The 20,672-nt window shown below is 47.7% G+C and overlaps 1 protein-coding gene across 9 annotated transcripts in view; it reads right to left on the minus strand.

The window, feature by feature from the left end:
* The window catches only part of LOC119972279 (receptor-type tyrosine-protein phosphatase mu-like), a 985,231-nt gene that overhangs the window by 775,552 nt on the left and 189,007 nt on the right, over nt 1–20,672 (minus strand). For all 9 annotated transcript variants that reach the window (XM_038808716.1, XM_038808713.1, XM_038808721.1 and 6 more), the window contains exon 2: nt 230–355. In XM_038808716.1, the coding sequence (XP_038664644.1) occupies nt 230–355 (126 nt within the window). The remainder of the gene's footprint in view (nt 1–229; nt 356–20,672) is intronic.

Consider the following 20,672-nt stretch of genomic DNA (forward strand, 5'->3'; position numbering starts at 1 on the left):
TGCAGATCTGACACGGGGTTCACGTAAAGCACGTACAAGTCAAATAAGAAGGTCAAATAACAATAACATGGGAAGGAAAGTAAACTCCAACCCAGCTTCACTGCAACAAGCACCAGCAGTGTACTGCAGTAAATAGAGGTTTTATCATTTGATATCAAGCAGGACACAATAGGCCATCTTTGAAAGTCGAAATAATAAATGTCCCCTTGTTTCCAATAATAAAACATACCTGTTGGTATCCATGGATCCAAGAACGGTTTCACAATGGTGTTTACTTGCTCCCAGTCAAGATCGCTCTCTGCCATTCCCTGGGTGTACCCACAAACACTGTATGGCTCATCAAAGGAGCAGCTTCCTGTCAAGCCAGAAGAAACAAAGATGAACAAAAGGAACATCTATTTCAATTTAGAAAGCATTCTTTCATATCTTTATAGACTGTTTTTAATTAAAATTCCTTCAGATGCAAGGGCTTGGCAGCCCTTTCTTCACTCTGAACGCTCTGCACAACGAGAATACAAGTGAAGTCATATTTAATGCAATGATTGAAACAAGAATACCAATCAATCTTAACATTTTTGCAAACACAGAACGTTCAAGGCCATTGACATCCCGTTGTCTCTATTGACGTTCTGAAAAAGTGGATCTGAGTAAAAGGTTGTTGCATTATTTTCTTTGGATTAGGCAAAACGAGGGGCGGCATGGTGGTACAGTGGTTGGCACTGCTGCCTCACGGCGCAGAGGACCCGGGTTCGGTCCCGACCCCAGGTCACTGACCAAGTGGAGTTTGCACATTCTCCCCATGTCTGCATGCGGTTCAACCCACAACCCAAAGATGTGCATGGTAAGTGGATTGGCCAGGCTAAATTGCTCCTTGGGAAGAAAACAATTGGGTATTCTGAATTTATTTTTTTTAAAGGATTTGCCAAAATGTGAATTTTGTTCAGAACACGTGAGAATGCATTCCTAATTTCTATTTCTAGAAGTATTGGCCTACAAACAAAGGCTGCGATAAAGTGGGCGCCCCAGCCACCAGCGCAAATCCCATAATAGTCACTAAACCTCTAAATCTCGCAAGGGGCCAAAAACCAGGATTTGTGCCAGTGAGATTTTAGTTTGGAATTTCCCCGCCCCCTCAGATGATGTAATCAGGTTCACACCCAGGAAGGCTGCCAGCCTGGTTTGCCTACATTATTGGAGTGTCTTTCCCATGCTACACATAAGGGGAAACCCCTCAATGGGTCTTTCCAGAGGATCCTTCCCAAGCCTTAGCACACTGCCAAGGGTGTGTTTGAGAGATGTAGGGGAGCTTTGAAGCTTGTGCTGGGGGAGGGGTGTGTCCAATGCTTGTGGTGGTGGTGTGTCCTGATACATGTGAGAGGGGGGTGGGGTGTGCCCCGATTCCTTGGGAAGGTGGGGCGGCCCTCCGTGTCCTTGGGAAGGCCGGTGTACTTTAAATATGGTGCCTTGATCTCTGTGGAGCCAGTCTTACCGGCTCTATCAGACCCGCCCCACCAGAGTGATGGCAGAAACCATGGGCTGGATTCTCCCTTCCAGGGACTAAGTCCCCAAGCCCGCCGGAAAACAGGCAAAAATCACTCCGGACATTTTCCCAAAGGTCCGGGGTGATTCTCCATTTTCCAGAGGGCTAGCAGAGCCCCGGCGTGCGACCTGCAGATCTGGCTGCTGGCGGGGCCCTGTTAACCAGACCACACGGCCGCGCATGCACACGGCGGTCGCAAGCGGGTCGGCGCATGCGCGTGGTGGCCCACCTTGGCGCGGGCATCGGCAACATGGCGGAGCCACTCAGCGGGCCCGCGTGGAGGAAGGTAGGTCCCTCCCAGATCGCGATGGCCCGCCGATCGGTGGCCCCCCAATCGCGGCGGGTCACCGCTGAGGCCTCCCCCCGGAGTCAGATACCCCTGCTCCCCACCAGGACCCCACCGCGGCTGTGAGTCCCAGCTGCCTCCAGGTGGTGCCACATGTAAACCATGCCGGCGGGAGTTCGGCCGGTCGACTGTGGAGAATTCCTGACCAGCGCCGCATCGACTGTGCGCGTGGGACTGGCTGGTCCATGGAGAATCGCGTGAATGGCTATTTTCATGCCCCTTCGCCGAGTGCGATTCCGGTGCGGAAGGTTGGAGAATCCCTCCCCATGTACCTTGTATTGTTCTTTCTGCACAAAATGCCAGAAACTCTATGGTGCAAACTCCGCTGTGCAGGTGAAGAACTCCACGCCGGTTATCACTCTGAAACTGGCCCTCTGACAAACTTTGAGGTATCCCACCCAAGTTGTCCGGGGTCAGCACAGAGCGATCGGGTCAGATTGGAGGGCTGGGTTACACAGCGATTTCAAACACTGCAGTTTCATTTCTGTGGTTTAATCCAGCCCAACCTGATTGGATGAAAGCTCTCTCTGTCTCTGTTACTCTAGGTTGTCGTGATCCTGTGTAAAATGAGTCGGATGCTCTCAATCCAGTTGCAAGGTGCTAAATACAAAGCTATCCATAACTTTACATCACCTGGCACCAAAGGGCTTATTTCAAGTTCAGCACACTGGCTATGCATTAAATGGATATTTTTTGTTCAAGGTGTTTTTATAGACGTTTCAGGGATAAACAGCCTTTATATTATTACATACACTTGGATTACAATGACTGAAAAACTGAGAAGCTAAACAAGAATAATCAATTGATTAACCTTTATATGCATGTGAATATATTTATTCAAGCAAGGCCTGGATAACATTTCAGGGAAAAAGCTGAAGTAAGTTACTTCACATTCCTATGTAGATTATTTATGCACACATATATATAAATAATATATGTTTATAACAATACACACTGCACCAGTTTGTTTTTTATGGCCACAAGTGCCTACTATCTTATATTTGCTCCAAGTTGCCTTGGTCTGATTGCTTCACCTGTCAATATTGTTATTGACAGGTTGAGTTGAATTGTTAAGTTGAATTTAATGAGAGCCATGCAGGAAGTAAAGGATCAGGCAAAGACCAAGTTATTTCAGAGCTATTACCACAGGCAGTTTACACTGGTTTTTTCAACACTCCCTTGATCAAACTCCCACCTCCCCACCCACTGTGAACCTCAGTTCATTCAAATCTTTTCCACCTGTATCCTAATTTGCAGACCCATTCACCCCATCACCCCTGCCAGAGGCAGGCTTACAATGAAACACACAGTGCAGCAACGCAGGACCCCGGCCAATGGGGGTGCCCCATACTGAGAGGTTACTGTGTGTACCCCCTAAAGTGTAAGTTCGCCTCTGCTGTGAAACCTTCAGCGAGGCGACGTGGGGGCATTGGCCAACGACCATCGAGGGGAGCCTGGGCTGAGAAGGGTGGGTGGGCGAACAGCCAACCAAAATGAACAGAGGCCCCAAACCAGGCAGCCAGAAGCAGCAGCAGCATCCCAATAGCACGTGGTTGTCGAGGGTTGAGGCTTGAGGCCCGGCCACCCAAGCAAGAGCTGAGAGGTGAGCAGAGCAGCAGTCAGGAAGCCAGGCAAGCACCAGCGTCATATCTCGGGGAGTCAGGCAGCAGTGGCCGATGGCAACAGGGCGAATCAACCAGAGCCAGAGGCCAAGCAGGTAGCATGGCTCAGGGTGATAGGGTTGGGCAGCAACAGGACTGGGCAGCGAGGGCGAGATTTTGGGTTTCTGTGCCTTGCATTGTGTGAGCTGAGGGTGGACGGAGTCAGGATGGCATTGATGTCATTCGGGACGGAGCTCACCATCATTATGGGTGGGACTTACCATCATTGGGGGCGGGCCGCCATGTCACAGGGGGCGGGACATGACGTGAGGACCCGCACAAAGTGGCTCCCCAAAAGTGTAAGCTTGCCTCTGACCCCCGCCCATGCTGACCAACAGTAGCCCCCGATCCAGCAACCTCACCATTTTAAACTGCTTATCTTTGTGTTCGAATCCCTCCATATCCTCATCCTTTCCTACCTTTGCACCCTCTTCCAGCCCCACAATGGTCTGAGATCACCACACTCCTCCAATTCTGGCCACTTGCTCATTCCTGACTTCCTTTGCTCCACTATTGGCATCAACGCCTTTAGCTGCTTCGACCCCAAGCACTGAAACCCCCTCGCTAAAGCTCGAAAACTCTCGGCTGCTCTCTCCTCTAAGGTTCTCTTTAAAACCTCTCTCTTGGACCCAGCTTTTGATCACCCATACTGATGTTTCTTTACTCTGTGCCAAATTCTGTCTGATGTAAATCGTTATTGTTGGGAAAGTGACAGAGCAACCAAAAGTATCAAGAACCACAATAGAACAGACCAGGATTCACAGCTTCACCTTGGACTGTCAAGTTACACTATCCTTAGAAATAGGTGACATTTTAAGCAGGTCTCAGGAGAGCTCTCGGCAGTTTTTCATCTCGACCCCATCCAAAATGAAATTATTTGGGAGTTAAAAACAACAAAAGAACAGTGCAGGCCAGTACTGGAACTTTCTGTAGCTCCCTCTGGTGCTATAATGCTAACATAAATGGGAAAAAAAATTAACGCAGTGCGAATTAAGTAAATCTACATGTCTGACATAAATTGCTACTTAGCAATCACTTAACAAGCGAAGGATGTGTTTATGCACTAACATGTTCGAAATATTTACTCCTAGGAACAAGCGTAGGAGGACTGGCAAAAGTTAATGCTCACTCAATTTGCTACATTTCCAGCTTTTAGAGGATGCTTTTCTTGTACCTAACACAAAAAGCAGGTTTGCACAAACAAGCAAAGTATGTAGGACAACATGCCCCAGGAATGTAGGTACATTTATCGTCTCTGACTGTGTTTCAATTCGGTCTTTCACCCACAGCCATAAATGCAGCCAGTCAGCAAGCCCAGTTCATCTACCACATACTTGGGAATTGGGGCAGGAATGAAGGCCGTCAGCAAACCAAATGGCTGAGGCCCTTCACAAACTGTTCAGCAACAGGCAGTTCATTCTTCTTGACTGCACCCTCGTTCCTACCTTTTGAACCCACAGAGTGTGTCTTCTGCCTCCACTGCTCTCTGGCTCAGGGAATATTGAAGCTACAAGGAATATCGCAAATGTCTAAAATCTCTTTTTCTTGAAAAGGCACAATCTGAGCGGGAGGTTAAAACTGGTACAATGGATGATCCCACTTGCATTAACTTGGGGAATTGACAATCGTGATCCAAGCAAAGATCGTCTTGCATTGATCGCTGATCTGTTGTTGAGTGATCCAGCAACGTTTTAACATTTATTTTGGAGAGATAGGTAGTAAGGCCATTTACTGCCCATCCCTAACTGCCCTTGGTGGCAGACTGCCTTCTTAAACAGCTGCAGTTTGTGAGGTGTAGGCACACCCACGAGGCGAAGGCTTCCCACAGTGCAGTTAGGGCTCGAGTTCCGGGATTCTTAACCGATTAAGGAATGGCATGCTATTTCAAAGTATGGATGATCCGTAACTTAGAGGGGAATTAGAGTTGGTTGTCTTCTCATGCATTCTTGGTGTTAAGATGTTGGAGGTTGGTAGGGTGTTGTGGAGGGACCTTTGGTGAGCAGCTACCGTACAACTACCAGATGGCACACACTGCTGCCACAGTGTACCAGTCGTGAAGGGAGTGAATGTTTCAGATGATGAATGGGGTGCCAATCAATGGGGTGGTGATGCGACCATCAATTCACACGAAACAAGGAGTAGAAGTAAACTATGGCTTTAATCGACGAGAACAGTGCCTGCCTGAGACTGCTCTGCTACTGAGAGCTGCCTACAGGGCTACTGCTCCTTATACCTCCCCTCAAGGGGAGGAGCCGGGGGCCGAGCACACAAAGGCACCAACATGATACATCACAGGTAATACCTTACAATGGTCCATAGGTAGAGCCCTCATGGGCAACAGCGTGATACAGTTACATACATGGTGATGGTTAATGCAATACATTCACCACATTCACCCACTGTTAAAAAATGAAGTCTGGCGGGGGTGAAGGGTTCACAAGTTCAGCGTGACCGGTGCCCGGATCGTGCGCTGTGATCGCCGGAGCTCTGGTATCGCAGCTGGCCCGGGAGTTGAACTCATCCGTGCGGACGTGGGTAATGACGTTGCCGCTGCGGGTACAGAGGTGGACTCCGGGAGCGTGTCTTTCGGAGCTTCGGTCCTGTGGGTCGGTGAAGAGGGAATTGGGGGGGGGGGGGGGGGGGGGGGGGGGGGCTCTGGTTAGGGTTAGGGTTAATTTATTTTTGAAATGCTGATTATCCTCTGTTTAACACCTCATCCTAAAGACAGTTACACTCCCTCAGTATTACACTGGAACATCAGCCTTGGTTTTTGTACTCAAGCCCTGGAATGGGACTTGAACCCAGAACCTTACGATTCAGTGACAAGAATGTACCAACTGGCTTGGTCTCAGGTGGATGCAAATGTTTCCATGGCACCATTTCAAAATAGAGGGCGAGAGTTCTCCCCAAAGCCCTCCCTTTAATTCACCTCACTTAAAAAAGATTACTCGGTCATTATCACATTGCTGTTTGTGGAAACTTGCAAATTGGTTTCCTAATTTGCTAAATTACAACATTGACTGTGCTTCAAAGGAGCATTCAGGTTGTAACGTGCTTTGGGATGTTCTGAGGTTCTGAAAGATGTTGCAAAATAAGATCCTGTATGGGAACATCACTACCTGGACGTTCTCCATCTCAGGCACTCACCATCCGGACTTGGAAATATATCGCCGTTCCTTCACTGTCGCGGAGTCAAAATCCGGAACTCCCTCCCTAACAGCACTGTGGGTGTACCTACACCACATGGACTGCCGTGGTTCAGGAAGGCAGCTAACCACCATCTTCTCAAGGTCAGGTGGACAATAAATACAGGGCTAACCTGCAACACCCACATCCTGTTAATTATTATTTTTTTTTAAACTGCAGCTCTTTTTAAAATTGTCTTTCTTCAAGACAGTTCTTAAAACCCACTGCTTTGTGAGAGTATAGCCACCCCTCCTAATATTTCCGGCTCACAATCCAATTCCACCCAGTTACGCCACTTGGGATGTTATAGGTCAGACTAAATTCAAGTTATCATCTTTTATGCTTGTAGTAATCTTTAATTGTGGTCTATTTAACCAACGGTAAACCACAAAATGATTTTGCCCTGACATAAAAATAATTCACACGGCAGCTCTAATAAACTGGGTAAATTAAACCCTTTAAATTGTCTTTCAAAAGAAATCCATAAAGATGGAAATTTTAACACTGATGAGTAAGAGGGTTTTCTCTGAGGTTAGAGTAAAGACCATTGTTTGGAATAGCAGGTAAAGTTTTGAATTATGTATGCCGGATTTCTCCAAGTAGGATGTCTTGTGAGACAATGGGTAGCACCCCTGCCTCTGAGCTGGAAGCTCTGGGTTCGAGTCCCACCCCGGGACTTGACGGCCAAGGAAGGTACATTCATAATGCAGCAAAACCGGTGTGTCAACCTGCAAATGCTTCCAAACGCACCAATGGTTTGTGATAAGAGCGGGAGAGACTCCCAGTCAGCCTCGCTTGATGTGGAGTGGCGGCCCTCAAGCTATCAGCCCCTGGCAACAGACGAGCGACCTGTTCCGGGAATTGCTAGCTATGGAAACAGACAAGAATCTGCCTTCGTGCTCCAGTGGGAGCGGGGAGAGATGTGGAATTGGAATGTGATCCACAGCAGGTTAAGGTGGATGGTGGTGGTGTCATTGACCCTGAAGAAGAGACATATTGGACTCATAACATCAGTGCCCTTCATCTCTCCACAGATGTGGAGATGCCGGCGTTGGACTAGGGTGAGCACAGTAAGGAAGGAGCAGTGCTCCGAAAGCTAGTGTTTGAAACAAACATGTTGGACTTTAACCTGGTGTTGTAAGACTTCTTACTACTCTCTCCACAGAAGCTGCCCGATCTGCTGAGATTTTCTGTTTTCATTCCAGGTTTCCAGCATCCGCAGTATTTTACTGGCATGTCTGTACCCCCGAGGACCAGGTTAATATTCTGGAGATACGAGTTCATTGTAGTGGCTGGGGAAGCGTAAAGTCAGTTGGTTAATAAATCTGGAATATAATGATCATGAAACTGCCGGATCGTCATTAAAAACCCATGTGGTTCACTAATTCCCTTTGGAGGCAGTGGACTGGGCTGTTTTATTACATTATAGATGCCAGAGTTGTAGTTTCCTAAGTGGTGGTGGGCGCGGGGCGGGGGGGGGGACAGTTCAAAAGGTTCAGGTTCCTGAACTACAAGTGGAATTGAGAAGTGATTAGACATCATGTTCGAGCATAGTCTGTGAGGCCTATCTGCCAAGGAGTGTTCAAGTTGGTTCCTACGCGCCTTCAGCTGTAAACCCAGTGCATTTTATGCAGCAGCAGAACAGTACATTAGGGCTACAACCAACTGTGCAAAGTGGCATTTCTTATCCCCATTTGCCCACATGCCAGCTTATGAGCCCACACATTGAGGAGTTGCTGAGGAGAAGCATAAAGCATTTGTACCAGAAAGGAAGGAATATCAGAGAAAGGATCACCAGCGGGGCAATTTTATTTGTTAAGTGACCTTAATTAAATAGTAACATCAACAGGCACCAGATAGCAATCATTCTCCCTGCCTTTGCAGCCAGGGATAATGACTGAAAGGCAAGTTGAAGCTTGACATGAATGGCATAGCATAGCTAATGTGTAAACAAGTAATTATGTTGCTCCGAGAATTATAACTGCCGTGACTACTTGTAACTTTCTGAACAACCGTCTGGATGTTATCCTGGCTGAAAATCAGTTCATTGACAATGCAACTTAAAGTGGGATCACAGGCTGGGAGAGGTTTGCACCTTAGAAGGAGGCCATTCAGCCCATTGAGCTGCTGCCTGCTGCCTAATCCCGTATCCTCACCTTTCCCCATACCGTATTAAATGTTTATTTTTAGTTACGATGCAATTCCCCTTTAAGACCTGTTATGGATTCTGCTTCCATTCTTATTTAATTTGGAATCCTTGAACCATTGGCCATTCGAAAACAATCCTGACCTTAAGTCCCATTTATTTTTGATAGTGGTCTTTTAGATATGACTTTAATTGCAAATTCAGTGGCAGTGGAAAGAGAGTTCTACTATTTATCATCAATGCTCCTCGTGATTTTGAGCACTCTATCAGATTTCTCCTTTCAGTTCCCCGAGTTACCCCCATAACTACTGTAAAGCTCTCGGGCTAGATTCTCCAGTCCCCCGGCCATGTGTTTCTCGGTGGCGTGCCATTCGCTGGCGGCAGGATTCTGTCTTCCCGCTGCTTATCAATAGAACTTCCCATTAAAACCACCCCGCGCTGCTGGGATGCGGGCGGGACGCGCTGCCAGCGGGAATCCCAGCGATCGGAGAATTCCATCCCTCATCTCTGGTGTCAAGCTCATAATGGCTCTCCTCTCAGCAATCTTGATTTTTGTTTTCCTAAACGAGCACATCCAAAACAAGACACAACCTAACTGTGGGCCCCCAATGATTTGTATATGTTTAGTACCCAATCTTCAAAGAAAACCAGGGTACTCTTTGCAGTTTGCGTGACGTTTGAAAGATTTCTGTATCTCAGCCCCTGACTCTCTTCTGAGACCCTGTTCAAGATTTACTCTTCATGTATATTCCCTCCCCTTTCTCTTCCTCACATAATCAGCTCGGGGCACGGAGATAACATAGTCCCAAAGGTCAGATTAATCAAACAATGCAACTTCAGAAAAAATAAAGTTATTGAACCTGTACATGAAATGTTGCATTCAAATTATTACAAGAGCAATTTTGTTCCAGTAATGTACTAACATAGCACACTGCAGCGCTGTGGCAATGTGAGGATTGTGAGCTATTTCGTTCCAACTGCACTGAGCAGCTAATCTTCAAAGTTTTTGCTCGTCATTTACAATTGCTGCAGTGACCCAGTAACAGAGTTCAGAGCCTGGGGAAGTAAGCAGAGAATCAAAGGAAGCAAGGTTACAGATGGGGGACATTAGATTAGATTAAATCGCAGCTGACTCAATGGGTAACACTCGGGTCTTTGAGTCAGAAGGTCAATGGGTTCAAGTCCCACTCCAGAGATTTCAGCAAATAATTGAGGCTGACAGACCAGCGAAGAAACGGAGAAGTCTTTCTGGAGGAGATGTTAAACCAGGGTCCTGTCTGCTAACTCAGGCGAATATAAAAGATTCCCTGGCAGTATTTTGAAAAGGAGCTCTGGGGCACGATTCAACCAAAGAATTTCTAAGTGTTATTTTGGGTGTGTTTAGTGGGATGTTTTTCACCAGCTAGAATCTGGGCAGGACGCAACCAGTAGGTCCCGGGAGAAACCTACCCCAGGATTCCCGAAGGCTGTTATACTTCTTGTCAGACATCGTGATCTGGGTCCTGCCCACAATGGTTGGGACCCAGTCTCACGTGGTTAGGTCAGGTTAAGAACCCGCTTAGTCGCGCTGTCGCCAGATCGATTGGCCACAATCGGCCTTGCCAAGCAGACTCCAGCCAGGCACCACAAACCTGGGGACCAGGCGTATTGGCATTTGGGGGAGGGAGGGGTCTCCCAGGAGATTGGAGGCCCCTGGGCAGGGTGCCAGCCTGGCACTGCCAGAGCACCCAGGTGGCATGGCCAGGCTGGCAGGGGCACTGCCACGGTGCCAGACTGGTAGGGCCAAGGTTCCAAGCTAGCATTGTCCCCATGCTGGGGATCAGGCCCGGGGTGCCCAGCCAGTATGCGGTGCAGTGTGGGGGGAGGAGAGGGGGGCTCAAGAACTCCCCCAAAGGATGAGTTGAGGGATTAGGGGTTCTGAGAGTTGTGTCGGGGGCTCAAGTAATCAGAGCGCCATTTAAAAGTTACGCTAAGTGTGGCCTCGGGGGAATATGGGGGGGGGGGGTGGCATTCTCTGTCGGGGCCTGGAAACAAAACAGATTGCTGTTAGATAGCTGGGTTGCTCTTGGTGCTTCAAGCGTGAGGAACAACCCGCTAATCCCACCCAGACCGAACTCTGTTCAGTTTTTGTCAGATTGCCCCCTTAGACTGTAAATGAGCTTGAGGGTCCCACACAGCCCCGTCCCATGGGCAATGTCACCCTCCATGCCCATGGGCATTACCCCACACATCCTCAAGTGAAAATACCCTGCTATCGGGTCGCTGAGGGCCCCCTTTCGCCCCCCCCCCCCCTTTTTCAGAACCCTCACCCTAAACCCGCGAACTTTTATTAGGCCCCTTCATATCCACCCTTCACCCCCCCCCCCCCCCATCCTTCATATTCCTCCTCATCCCCCTCATTCAGGGGCATGGCCTATCTCAGGCTTAGACCCTTGGCAGTGCCACCCTGACACCCAAGCACACCGGTACTGCCACCAGACACCCAGGCAAAGTCCTGCAAGCCTGACAGTGCCATCTGGGCACATTGGCTGTGCCAGGGTGGCAGTACCAAGGTGCCTGGGTGTCAGAGGAAGAGCAGGGGTGCCCCCCTGCCCTGTCTCCAACCATCCAGGGTGTCCAATGTCCAGGAGGCCGTTAGTTCCTGGGTGCTGGGAGAATCCGGCGCAGATATATTCAAATAAGCCATTTACATCTGGATCTTGCTCACATTCCTGTGAATTTCAGTTCCAGTTCCAGAATTCTACACCTATACCTAAGATATCTTGCATTATCTTGGCTCTTGCCCCACTTTGGCCTGTCGAATAGACTATTCCATTGAATGAATGTCAGGCCTGTGGCAGGCTTATTATTGAAAATAGGTTGTTGTGGTCAGTGGTGCCTCCTTATTCAGGCAGGGAGGTGTGAGGATAAATTCGACAGGAAGATTTTGGATGTACAAATAGGATTTGATGCTCGTTACTTGTCAGAACTTTCTGTTATAGTCATTCCATTTGGGGATTGACATCAACGTGAACAAACAATTAACTATAAGAACATCACATACTTAACATTGTGAAATGAGGAAGAGCAGGCCCAGTCGCAGACTGAACGACTCCATCTGAATTGTTAATCTATTATATACTTTCAGAATGTGACTGACCTGCCCATGTAATTACAGCATTTTCTGCTTTCCGTCAAGATTTCCAATGTTGACAGATTTAATTAAATGACTGGAGAAGGTCAAATAGAATTGTAGTAAAGACGTTAAGTCAAATCTGCACTGAACCTTGGCGAGACCACCCAATTCTGCTAGCCATATTATCATAAAGACATGGGGCGGGATTCTCCGCGAACCGGCGAGGCAGACCACTCCGGCGCCAAGGAGCGGCGTGAACCACTCCGTCGTCCGGCCCCCCGAAGGTGCAAAATCCTCTGCACCTTCAGGGACTAGGCCGGCGCCGGAGTGTTTGGCGCTGCGCCAGCCGGCGCGGAAGGGCTTGTCGCCACGCCAACCGGCGCCGAAGGGCCTCCGGCAGCCAGCGCGAGTTGCCGCATGCGCGGGAGGTTGCCAGCAGCCGGTCCGGAGGGAAAGAGTGCCCCCACGGCACAGGCCCACCTGCAGATCGGTGGGCCCCGATCACGGGCCAGGCCACCGTGGGGGCAGCCCCCCCCGGGGCCAGATCCTCTCGTGCCTCCCCAAGGACTCTGCAGGCCGCCCGTGGAGCCAGGTGCCGCCGGTAAGGACCTGTTGTGATTTACACCAGCGGGACCCGCCGAAAACCTGCGGCCAATCGGCCCATTGCGACCGGAGAATCACCGGTAGGGCCGCTGCTAGCAACGACCGACCGGCGCGCCGCAATTCCCGCCCCTGCCAAAACCCCGGTGCAGGTGAATTCGGCAGCCGGCGGGGGCGGGATTCACGCCGCCCCCCCCCCCAGCGATTCTCCGACCCGGCAGGGGGGGGTCGGAGAATCCCGCCCGTGATGCAGGATTTTCCGGTTGTGATTGCTGGTTTCCAGGCAACGGAGGGTGAGAACAATGGGAAACCACGTTGACAGCGTGGGGCCAGACGGTCCTGCCACCGGCCAATGACAGGCCACCTCCATGACCACGAAACACGCCACATTGGGGGTGGGCAGTGGGGATGGGAGCAGGAACCCCACCCATTAATTAATGGAGGGGTCCAAAAAGGATTTAAACAGATGGTATCAGAAATATCAGGTTATACCTATTAGGAGCGGATTTCTCAAGAGAAGAGAAGGCTGAGGGGGTGACCTAATAGAGATCTCTAAAATTATAAAAGGCTTTGATAGAGTAGACGCGGAAAGAATGTTTCCACTGGTGGAGAATGGCGAAACTAGAAGCCACTATTTAAGATAACCTACAAGAAATAAAACTGGGATTTCAGTAGAATCATCTTTACCCACAGTGAGACCCAAGTGTGGAACTCATCGCCATACGGAACGGTTAAAGTGAATAATGTAGATACACTAAAGGGGAAGCTAGACAGACACATCGGGCGGGAGACGCCGGTCGGCGACGCCGAACTCATGTTCGGCGATCATCCGGAGAATCCCCGTTCACGACCAAATTGGACAGTCCACCGCGCGCTGTATCGACGGCCTCTGGACATTACCTGTGGCCCGCCCCCTGTTGCTTCGCCCCCGACCGGCCGAGTTTCCAACGGCGTCGATCGTGTGTGGTCTCATCCGTCGGGAACTCAGTCCAGCGCCGCCACAGTCGGGGGAGGGTTGATCCGCGGACAGGGGGGACCATTGCCAGGGGCTGGGGGCACTGTTGGGGGGTGGTGTGCGGCGCGCGAGCCGGCCAAAGCAGGGGCACTATTTCGCAGGCCGGGTCTGCGAGCGGCAGACACCATACTGCATGGCACGGCCGCTGCAGTCCGCCGCCATGTGCATGCACAGCCACGGACCTGGCAATTCCCCAGGCTGTACCAGCAGCTACAGCCAGGTGCTGTATGCTGCCTTGATGCTCGCCCTCAGCCAAACGGAGGATCGCTGGCCATTTTACATCATTTTGTCTGTCATAAAACAGACTGGCGTGGGGACATCGCTTCAAAATCGGAGAATCCAGCTCATTAGAGATGAGGGATTAGAGGGTAATGCTGGCAGAATCTGATGAGGAAAGATGGCAGGAGGCTAAAATGGGACATTAAAACCTGCACAATCTGATTGGTTCAAAAAGTCACTTTATGTGCTGCGCATTCTATCATTTAAAATTTGTTTCCACAAATAACTACCTTGCAGAAAAACAAAATGTATATTATTATAGGGCATATTATTACAGGGAATATTATAGGTGAGGCAAACCATGGAGGTGATAGGGTTAGGCAGATTTTCTGGGATTTCAGTCAACCATCTGTGCATATCAGGAGTGTATTTTTCCCTTTCGGTGATAAGGTCTCTGGTGGGCAGATAGCACACAAGGCATGAAGAATAAATGGTCTTTTCTGAGTCCAGACTTTCTGAAATAATTCGGCACTACCCTTGCAATACAAAGGAGGATAACTTCAGGTGAAAAATGCTAGTTGCAGTGCAGCATTATCCAGCAAAACCTTGACATTTATTCCTATTGGTTTACTGCTGTTAGGATAATAATGGCCATATTTGCATCGAAATGCAAATAAGGTGCATTTTGCACTTAAAAGTCTCCTATTGCTACCGAGCAGAAGGAACAACAGCAATATCCAATAGGGGAGTCGGACTAATTGAATAGGTGAGTCATGTGAGAGTATATTTAAGAAATGGGTGTTTATCAAATAGCTGTAGTGGATGTACCTTTAAAAAATAGGTATTTATCAAATAGTTGCAGTGATGTCAGAGTGTGGATGGAGCTGGGCTGTCTGTCTGTTTTACTTTCGCTTTGAGCTAGCAGTTACAGGATGCGATTAGTTTCGTTTTGCAGATTGGGAGCTGCATCCAACAAATCCAGGTGTAATTCTGATTTCTGTCTGCATGAAAGGAATGTCTTCAAATCACTTGCTAATTTAACAGTGATAACTGCTCTCAGTAGAGAATTTAAACCTGATGTCTGTATTGAAGAGGGTATTTGTCTTATGGATGTTGCAAGGAAAGATTAAGGGTTATTTATAGAGTACTGTATTCTTTGGGGGGGGGGAGTAGTTGAGTTGATAGTTGCGAAGATGTTCACTGTGTGTTTATAAAAATGTTAACTGGATTTCATAGAATAAACATTGTTTTTGTTTAAAAATACTCTTACTTCTCTGTTGCATCACACCTGTAAAGTGGGCCCTTGTGCTCCCCATAATCAAAATCTATTTAAAGTTGTGGGTGAGGTGATCTCCATGATACACTTTGGGGTTCTCTAAACCCTGGCCCAAAACAGATATTTCAAAGAGAGGCGCGGGCCAAATGACTACCTACTGTGCTGTATCCTCTATGGGTGGGATTTTCTGGGCCCCGTGGTGTGTTTTTGGCTGCCATTGGCCATCGGAAGAATCTTCCAGCCTCCCCCATGCCTATGGTTCTTTGCATGGTTCGCCCGTCCTACTGTCGGGTAAGCTGCCATGGGGGAACATCTTCAGCAGGACCAGGAGAACCCACAGGGAAGGGCCGTAAAAGTCCCGCCCTTCTTGTATACTCCAAAGTGCAGCATTGAAAGTCCTATGGTGGTCTCCTGTACTGCTGTGTCATACTGTCTTGATTCCGAGAGAGAGCTATCAGGGCTGTTTTCCTTCTTTAATCGGGAAAAATGGATCAGATGGAATAGGATGCCATCAATGTTTTAAATAGCAGGCAAGTTTATGTCAGCTGCAGTACATATCATTGAATCATCGAATACCTACAGTGCAGAAGGAAGCCATTCGGCCCATTGGGTCTGCACTGACCTTCCAAAAGAGGAACCTATCTCGGCCAAATCCCCCACCCTATCCCTGTAACCCTGCAACCCAGCTAACTTCTGACGCTAAGGGAAAATTTAGTCAATCCGCCTAACCTGCACATCTTTGGACTGTAGGCAGAAATCGGAGGAAACCCACGAAGACACGGGACGAATGTGCAAACTCCACACAGTCACCTGAGGTCGGAATCAAGCTCATGTGCTTGGCGCTGTGAAGCAGCAGTGCTAACCATTGTGCTACCGTGCCAATTGTTTTTGACCAGCACAGACGTGATGACTGAAGGGCCTGTTCTGCGCTTGTAGGCCTCTATGACTCCACGACTAAAGTGACCTTCAGACGAACTTCAATAATATTCATGTTTTTTATATGGATCATGCGGCACTCCAAGGTGCTTCAATACAGTTAAAGAAAGATTACAGACATTTCAATGTGGTCATTACAAATGGTGCAAAGATATTTAAGTTCACCACATAGATCCCACTCCGATGCTGAAAGCACAAGTATTAGTCCAGAATTGTAGAACTTTGTCACACAAAGCTGATCAGCTCAAAAAGTGCAATAAACTAATGTAACTGGTTTCTTCTGTCAACTTGATGAAATGGTGGAATATGGCAAATGTAGATTCATTTACCTCCAAGAAATAAGGACAGAATTAACTTGGATTTATATAGCACCTCGGGACATCCAAATAACAGCCAAATGAAGTACATTCAAAGTGCAGTTAATGTAGGAAACGCATCAGCTAGTTTGTGCACAGCAGGGTTGCACAAACAGCAAAGTGACAATGAACAGATCATTTATTTTCAATGATGTTGCAAAGGGATAAATATTGGCCATGGGATTTACCTCACACAAGGACTGGATTCTCCGGCCTTCCAGCTGCGTGTTTCGCGATGGTGCGGTGTTTGCTGGCAGCAGGATTCTCTACTCCCGCCGCGTGTCAATGGGATTTCCCATTCCCGCCGGAAATCCCAACAGCCCGAGAATTTCAGCAAGAGTCTTTGTTTAATGTTTCATCCAAAAGACGGCACTCAATCAGTGCAGCACTTCCTCAGTACTACATTGGCACATCAGCCAAAACTAAGGGTTAGCTTTTTACGACCTTGGCAGGTAGCTCAAGTCAGGAGATTTCCCAGCTCAGGAGGTCCACCTCGGTTTATAGAACACCATTACACCCAAGCTTCACTCCAGGCCTGTGTCAGGCCTGCTGATCCCAGAAACTGACCCTAGGCAGCCACGGGGGTAGGTGAGTGCCAAACCACGTTGGATGAAGGCCTGCCTCAATTCTCTGGGGCTTCTTCCTTATTGTTCTAGAAGCTGTAAGGCCTTCTTGGCCTCTGTCCTGACACCATGCCTCCACCATGCCAACTCATATGTCCTTCACACCACTCCCATGTCACCTCATACTCCCTCACTATCTCATACCAGCATTGCCACCTCCAAAGCTATTCACCCAGTATCCACTCAGGAGTCATGTGCAGATGAAAAAATAACTTCCAACAATCTAATAATGCTTTCATTCATACATGCTTGAAAGTGCAAAAAAGCTCCCATTCATGAAACTCATTCAAAGCTTTTGAATCCCCTAAAGAGGTCAGTTTGTCACAAAAATAAACTTTTGATCAGTAACGACAGCAATGACAACTAAACCTTTAATAGCCTCTTTAAGCTGTCGATCAATGTGTGACCTCAGCTCCCCTGCTGAGGTAAGTACTTTTGTAGCTTTTGAAACTCAGCCAAGCAATCATAGTTACATCATCTGTATTTAGAGCCCTCGGACAATGTCAACATAGAACTATACAGAAACTGCAAGAAGAGATGGTAATATTTATTTCCTAACCTACACCAGATGGCCTGTCAATGTAATCAGTCCAGCAGAGGATATTTTACAACTCTAACTGACAGCTTAAGACATGTTTTGTTCATATTTTAAGGGTTTGGGATTCAGAACACTTTAGATTATAACATTTAAATAGACATTATGCACCTTTCACAAACATTTACATCTATTCCATAAATTTGGGCTTCCACTCTGTGGGTTAAGGCCCTGGAAAGAGCAAAAATGGGGTCTGTTTAAATCCAGCACTAATCACAAACGTCCCTGGTGAGTTTGGGTTTTCTGCCTGTGTGTTTCCATTCCCCTATGGGATCTGTCAAAAACCGGGGACAGGATTTCAGGTTCCAGGAGCCCCCTGCCATCTTTAAAGGCTTCATGTGTTGGCTTAACTCCACAGATCTTTAAAAATGGCAGATGGCACCCAGATGCAGAAGTCCCACTGCCATTTCCAACAGAGCACATTTTTTCTGGGAGGAGGAAGGGGGCAGGCTGTGAATCACACAAAAGGAAAATTATACTTAGCAGGGACATTTGATCTTTGTTCTAAGTTGGCAATCGCCCACCCCCGTGGCCGCCTAGGATCTGCTTCTGGATTCAGCAGGCCCGGTTCCATCACCCGCTCACCTCCCAGGAGTGCAAATTGGGCCCAACCAAGCCCTTAAAACCAAGGTGGGTTAGCGGAGTTGGGAAATGTTCTGACTCAAGCTAACAGCCCCGGTAGTGAAAATGTGGCCCATATGTCCACCTCCAATAATAACCTAAGCTCAAGTTTCAAGGATTCTCGAATTCAAATAAATTGTTGCAACCTGGTTATTTCATTCAGGGGGATATGAAACTGACTTCAGACATTGAAAACTAGTTGGGGTTTAAGAATGGTGATTTCCTATAGGTGCCTTTTAAACTATCTAATTCAGATAATTGGTGAGTGCACAAGCACAGATTAATACTGCAGACCAACAGCTTCAAGCAGCAATGGTTCAGTAATACCTTTAACCATCAGTGCTGTGGTACTTCTCCACTCACATCGCTGTGTGGTGTGATAAATGTAGGACATGTTTTTTATAAATATATTTGTATATAGAGTATTATGTTTTTGTTGCAGGAATGTTATTAAAAGAGCTTTGCATAAGATATCCAGATTACGAGTAGAATTTTTCGGCCGTTGCGATCCACTTTTCCTGCTGACAGCACACCCCCGTCCGTGGGTTTTCCTGGCTTCAGTGGGAAATCCCATTGACACGCGGCGGGAGTAGAGAATCCTGAGGCTGGTTTAGCACAGTGGGCTAAATAGCTGGCTTTGAAAGCAGACCAAGGCAGGCCAGCAGCACGGTTCAATTCCCGTACCAGCCTCCCCGAACAGGCGCCGGAATGTGGCGACTAGGGGCTTTTCACAGTATCTTCATTTGAAGCCTACTTGTGACAATAAGCGAAACTGGTTCTGTTTTTACTCTTGTGTTTAGTTTTCTTTTAGTGTTCTGCTCTGGGCTCTCATGAAAAGAGGTTGTCGCTCCCAGATAGACTACTGAAAGCTTCTCTGCCAAGGACTTTATGAATTAATCTGTAAGCCACTAAGTGTTAACTTCATTCATGAGTGGCTTTTGACCTGTATGTGGATTTTGCTTAATTGACTCTTCAAAATTAGATGGGAAAGTAAGATGAAAGACCTATTTTTTTTTATAGAACTGTTTAACTGTTGGTTGAAAAGCTGTTCTTCTCCTTGAACGTCAATGGGATTAATCCTGTGTTAATAATACAATTTGGTTTCTTACAAAAAAATCTATTTGTCAGTGGAATCTTTCCTCAGGCTGGTGTCCTTTCCTCACGGTTTATAAATTGAAAGATTGTTGGGGTTTCTCGTCCGGTTTCCTGACACAAATTTGGAGTCTGCTCCGGTATCGTAACAATGGGCTCTGAAACACTGAGGCAATTATGTGCACATGGAGTTAGAGAGTTATGCCTTATAACTTCATTTCCTAGTCCAGGAGACCTTCTCTGAACACTGGAGAAGATTCTCAGTGACTGGTGATTTGCAAAACTCACCGTAATCCGTACAAGCAGGCTGAGTGCTCAGCCCGTCCGCAATCTGAATCACTCGTAGCATTCCTACCTGCAGCATTTAACCTTGCTGGTGATAGCACTGTCACTTTGAGGAGGTACTGGAGAATCCCACCTTATTAGCCATATTAAGGTGGGGTTGCGGGGATGGGACGGGGGCACGGGACTAGGGAGAGTGCTCTTTCAGAGGGTCGGTGCAGACTCGATGGGCCGAATGGCCTCCTTCTGCTCTGCAAGAATTCTATGATTCTCCAGAATGGCAGCCATTCGCTTTACAACACTGAAATCAAGGCTGCCCTTGGAAGAGCTGCTGCTATTCAGTGGCTGGTCAAATTGCTTCCCTATTATTTGAAAGGTAAGTTCCATTTCAATTGGAGAGCCGAATAATGAACTAACTCACGGCCAAACACTCTGGGAGTGATGCCTTTGTAACAAGAATTAAACATTGTAACATTCAGCTGCACAGCGAGTCATTGGAACAGCGGCATCTTTACCCTGTAAAGAGGAGCCCAGATCGAGACTGACCGTTAATCACGCTCTCTCTGATCACATAAACTGATGTGTGATTGATGAAAGAAATGGCAGAACACTGAGGATGACCTGATGGAAGTCTTCAAAATTATGGAGGGGTTTTGAAAGGGCAGACGCAGAAAATATATTTCCACTTGTGGGGAAGTCCAAAACAAGATATTATATATAAGTAGTCACTAATTGACCCATGAGGGAGTTCTGGGGCCACTTGTCCCCCCAGAGAGTGGTTAAAATGTGAAACTCACTACCACAAAGAGTAGTTGAGATGAGTTTCAAAGGTGCATTTAAGCAGAAGTCAGTGTTTCATAGAACATAGAATATAGAACAGTACAGCATAGAACAGGCCCTTCGGCCCTCGATGTTGTGCCGAGCAATGATCACCCTACTCAAACCCACGTATCCACCCTATACCCGTAACCCAACAACCCCCCCTTAACCTTACTTTTTAGGACACTACGGGCAATTTAACATCGCCAATCCACCTAACCTGCACATCTTTGGACTGTGGGAG

Source organism: Scyliorhinus canicula, chromosome 10, assembly GCF_902713615.1.
Source record: "Scyliorhinus canicula chromosome 10, sScyCan1.1, whole genome shotgun sequence".
Classification (NCBI taxonomy): Eukaryota; Metazoa; Chordata; class Chondrichthyes; order Carcharhiniformes; family Scyliorhinidae; genus Scyliorhinus; species Scyliorhinus canicula.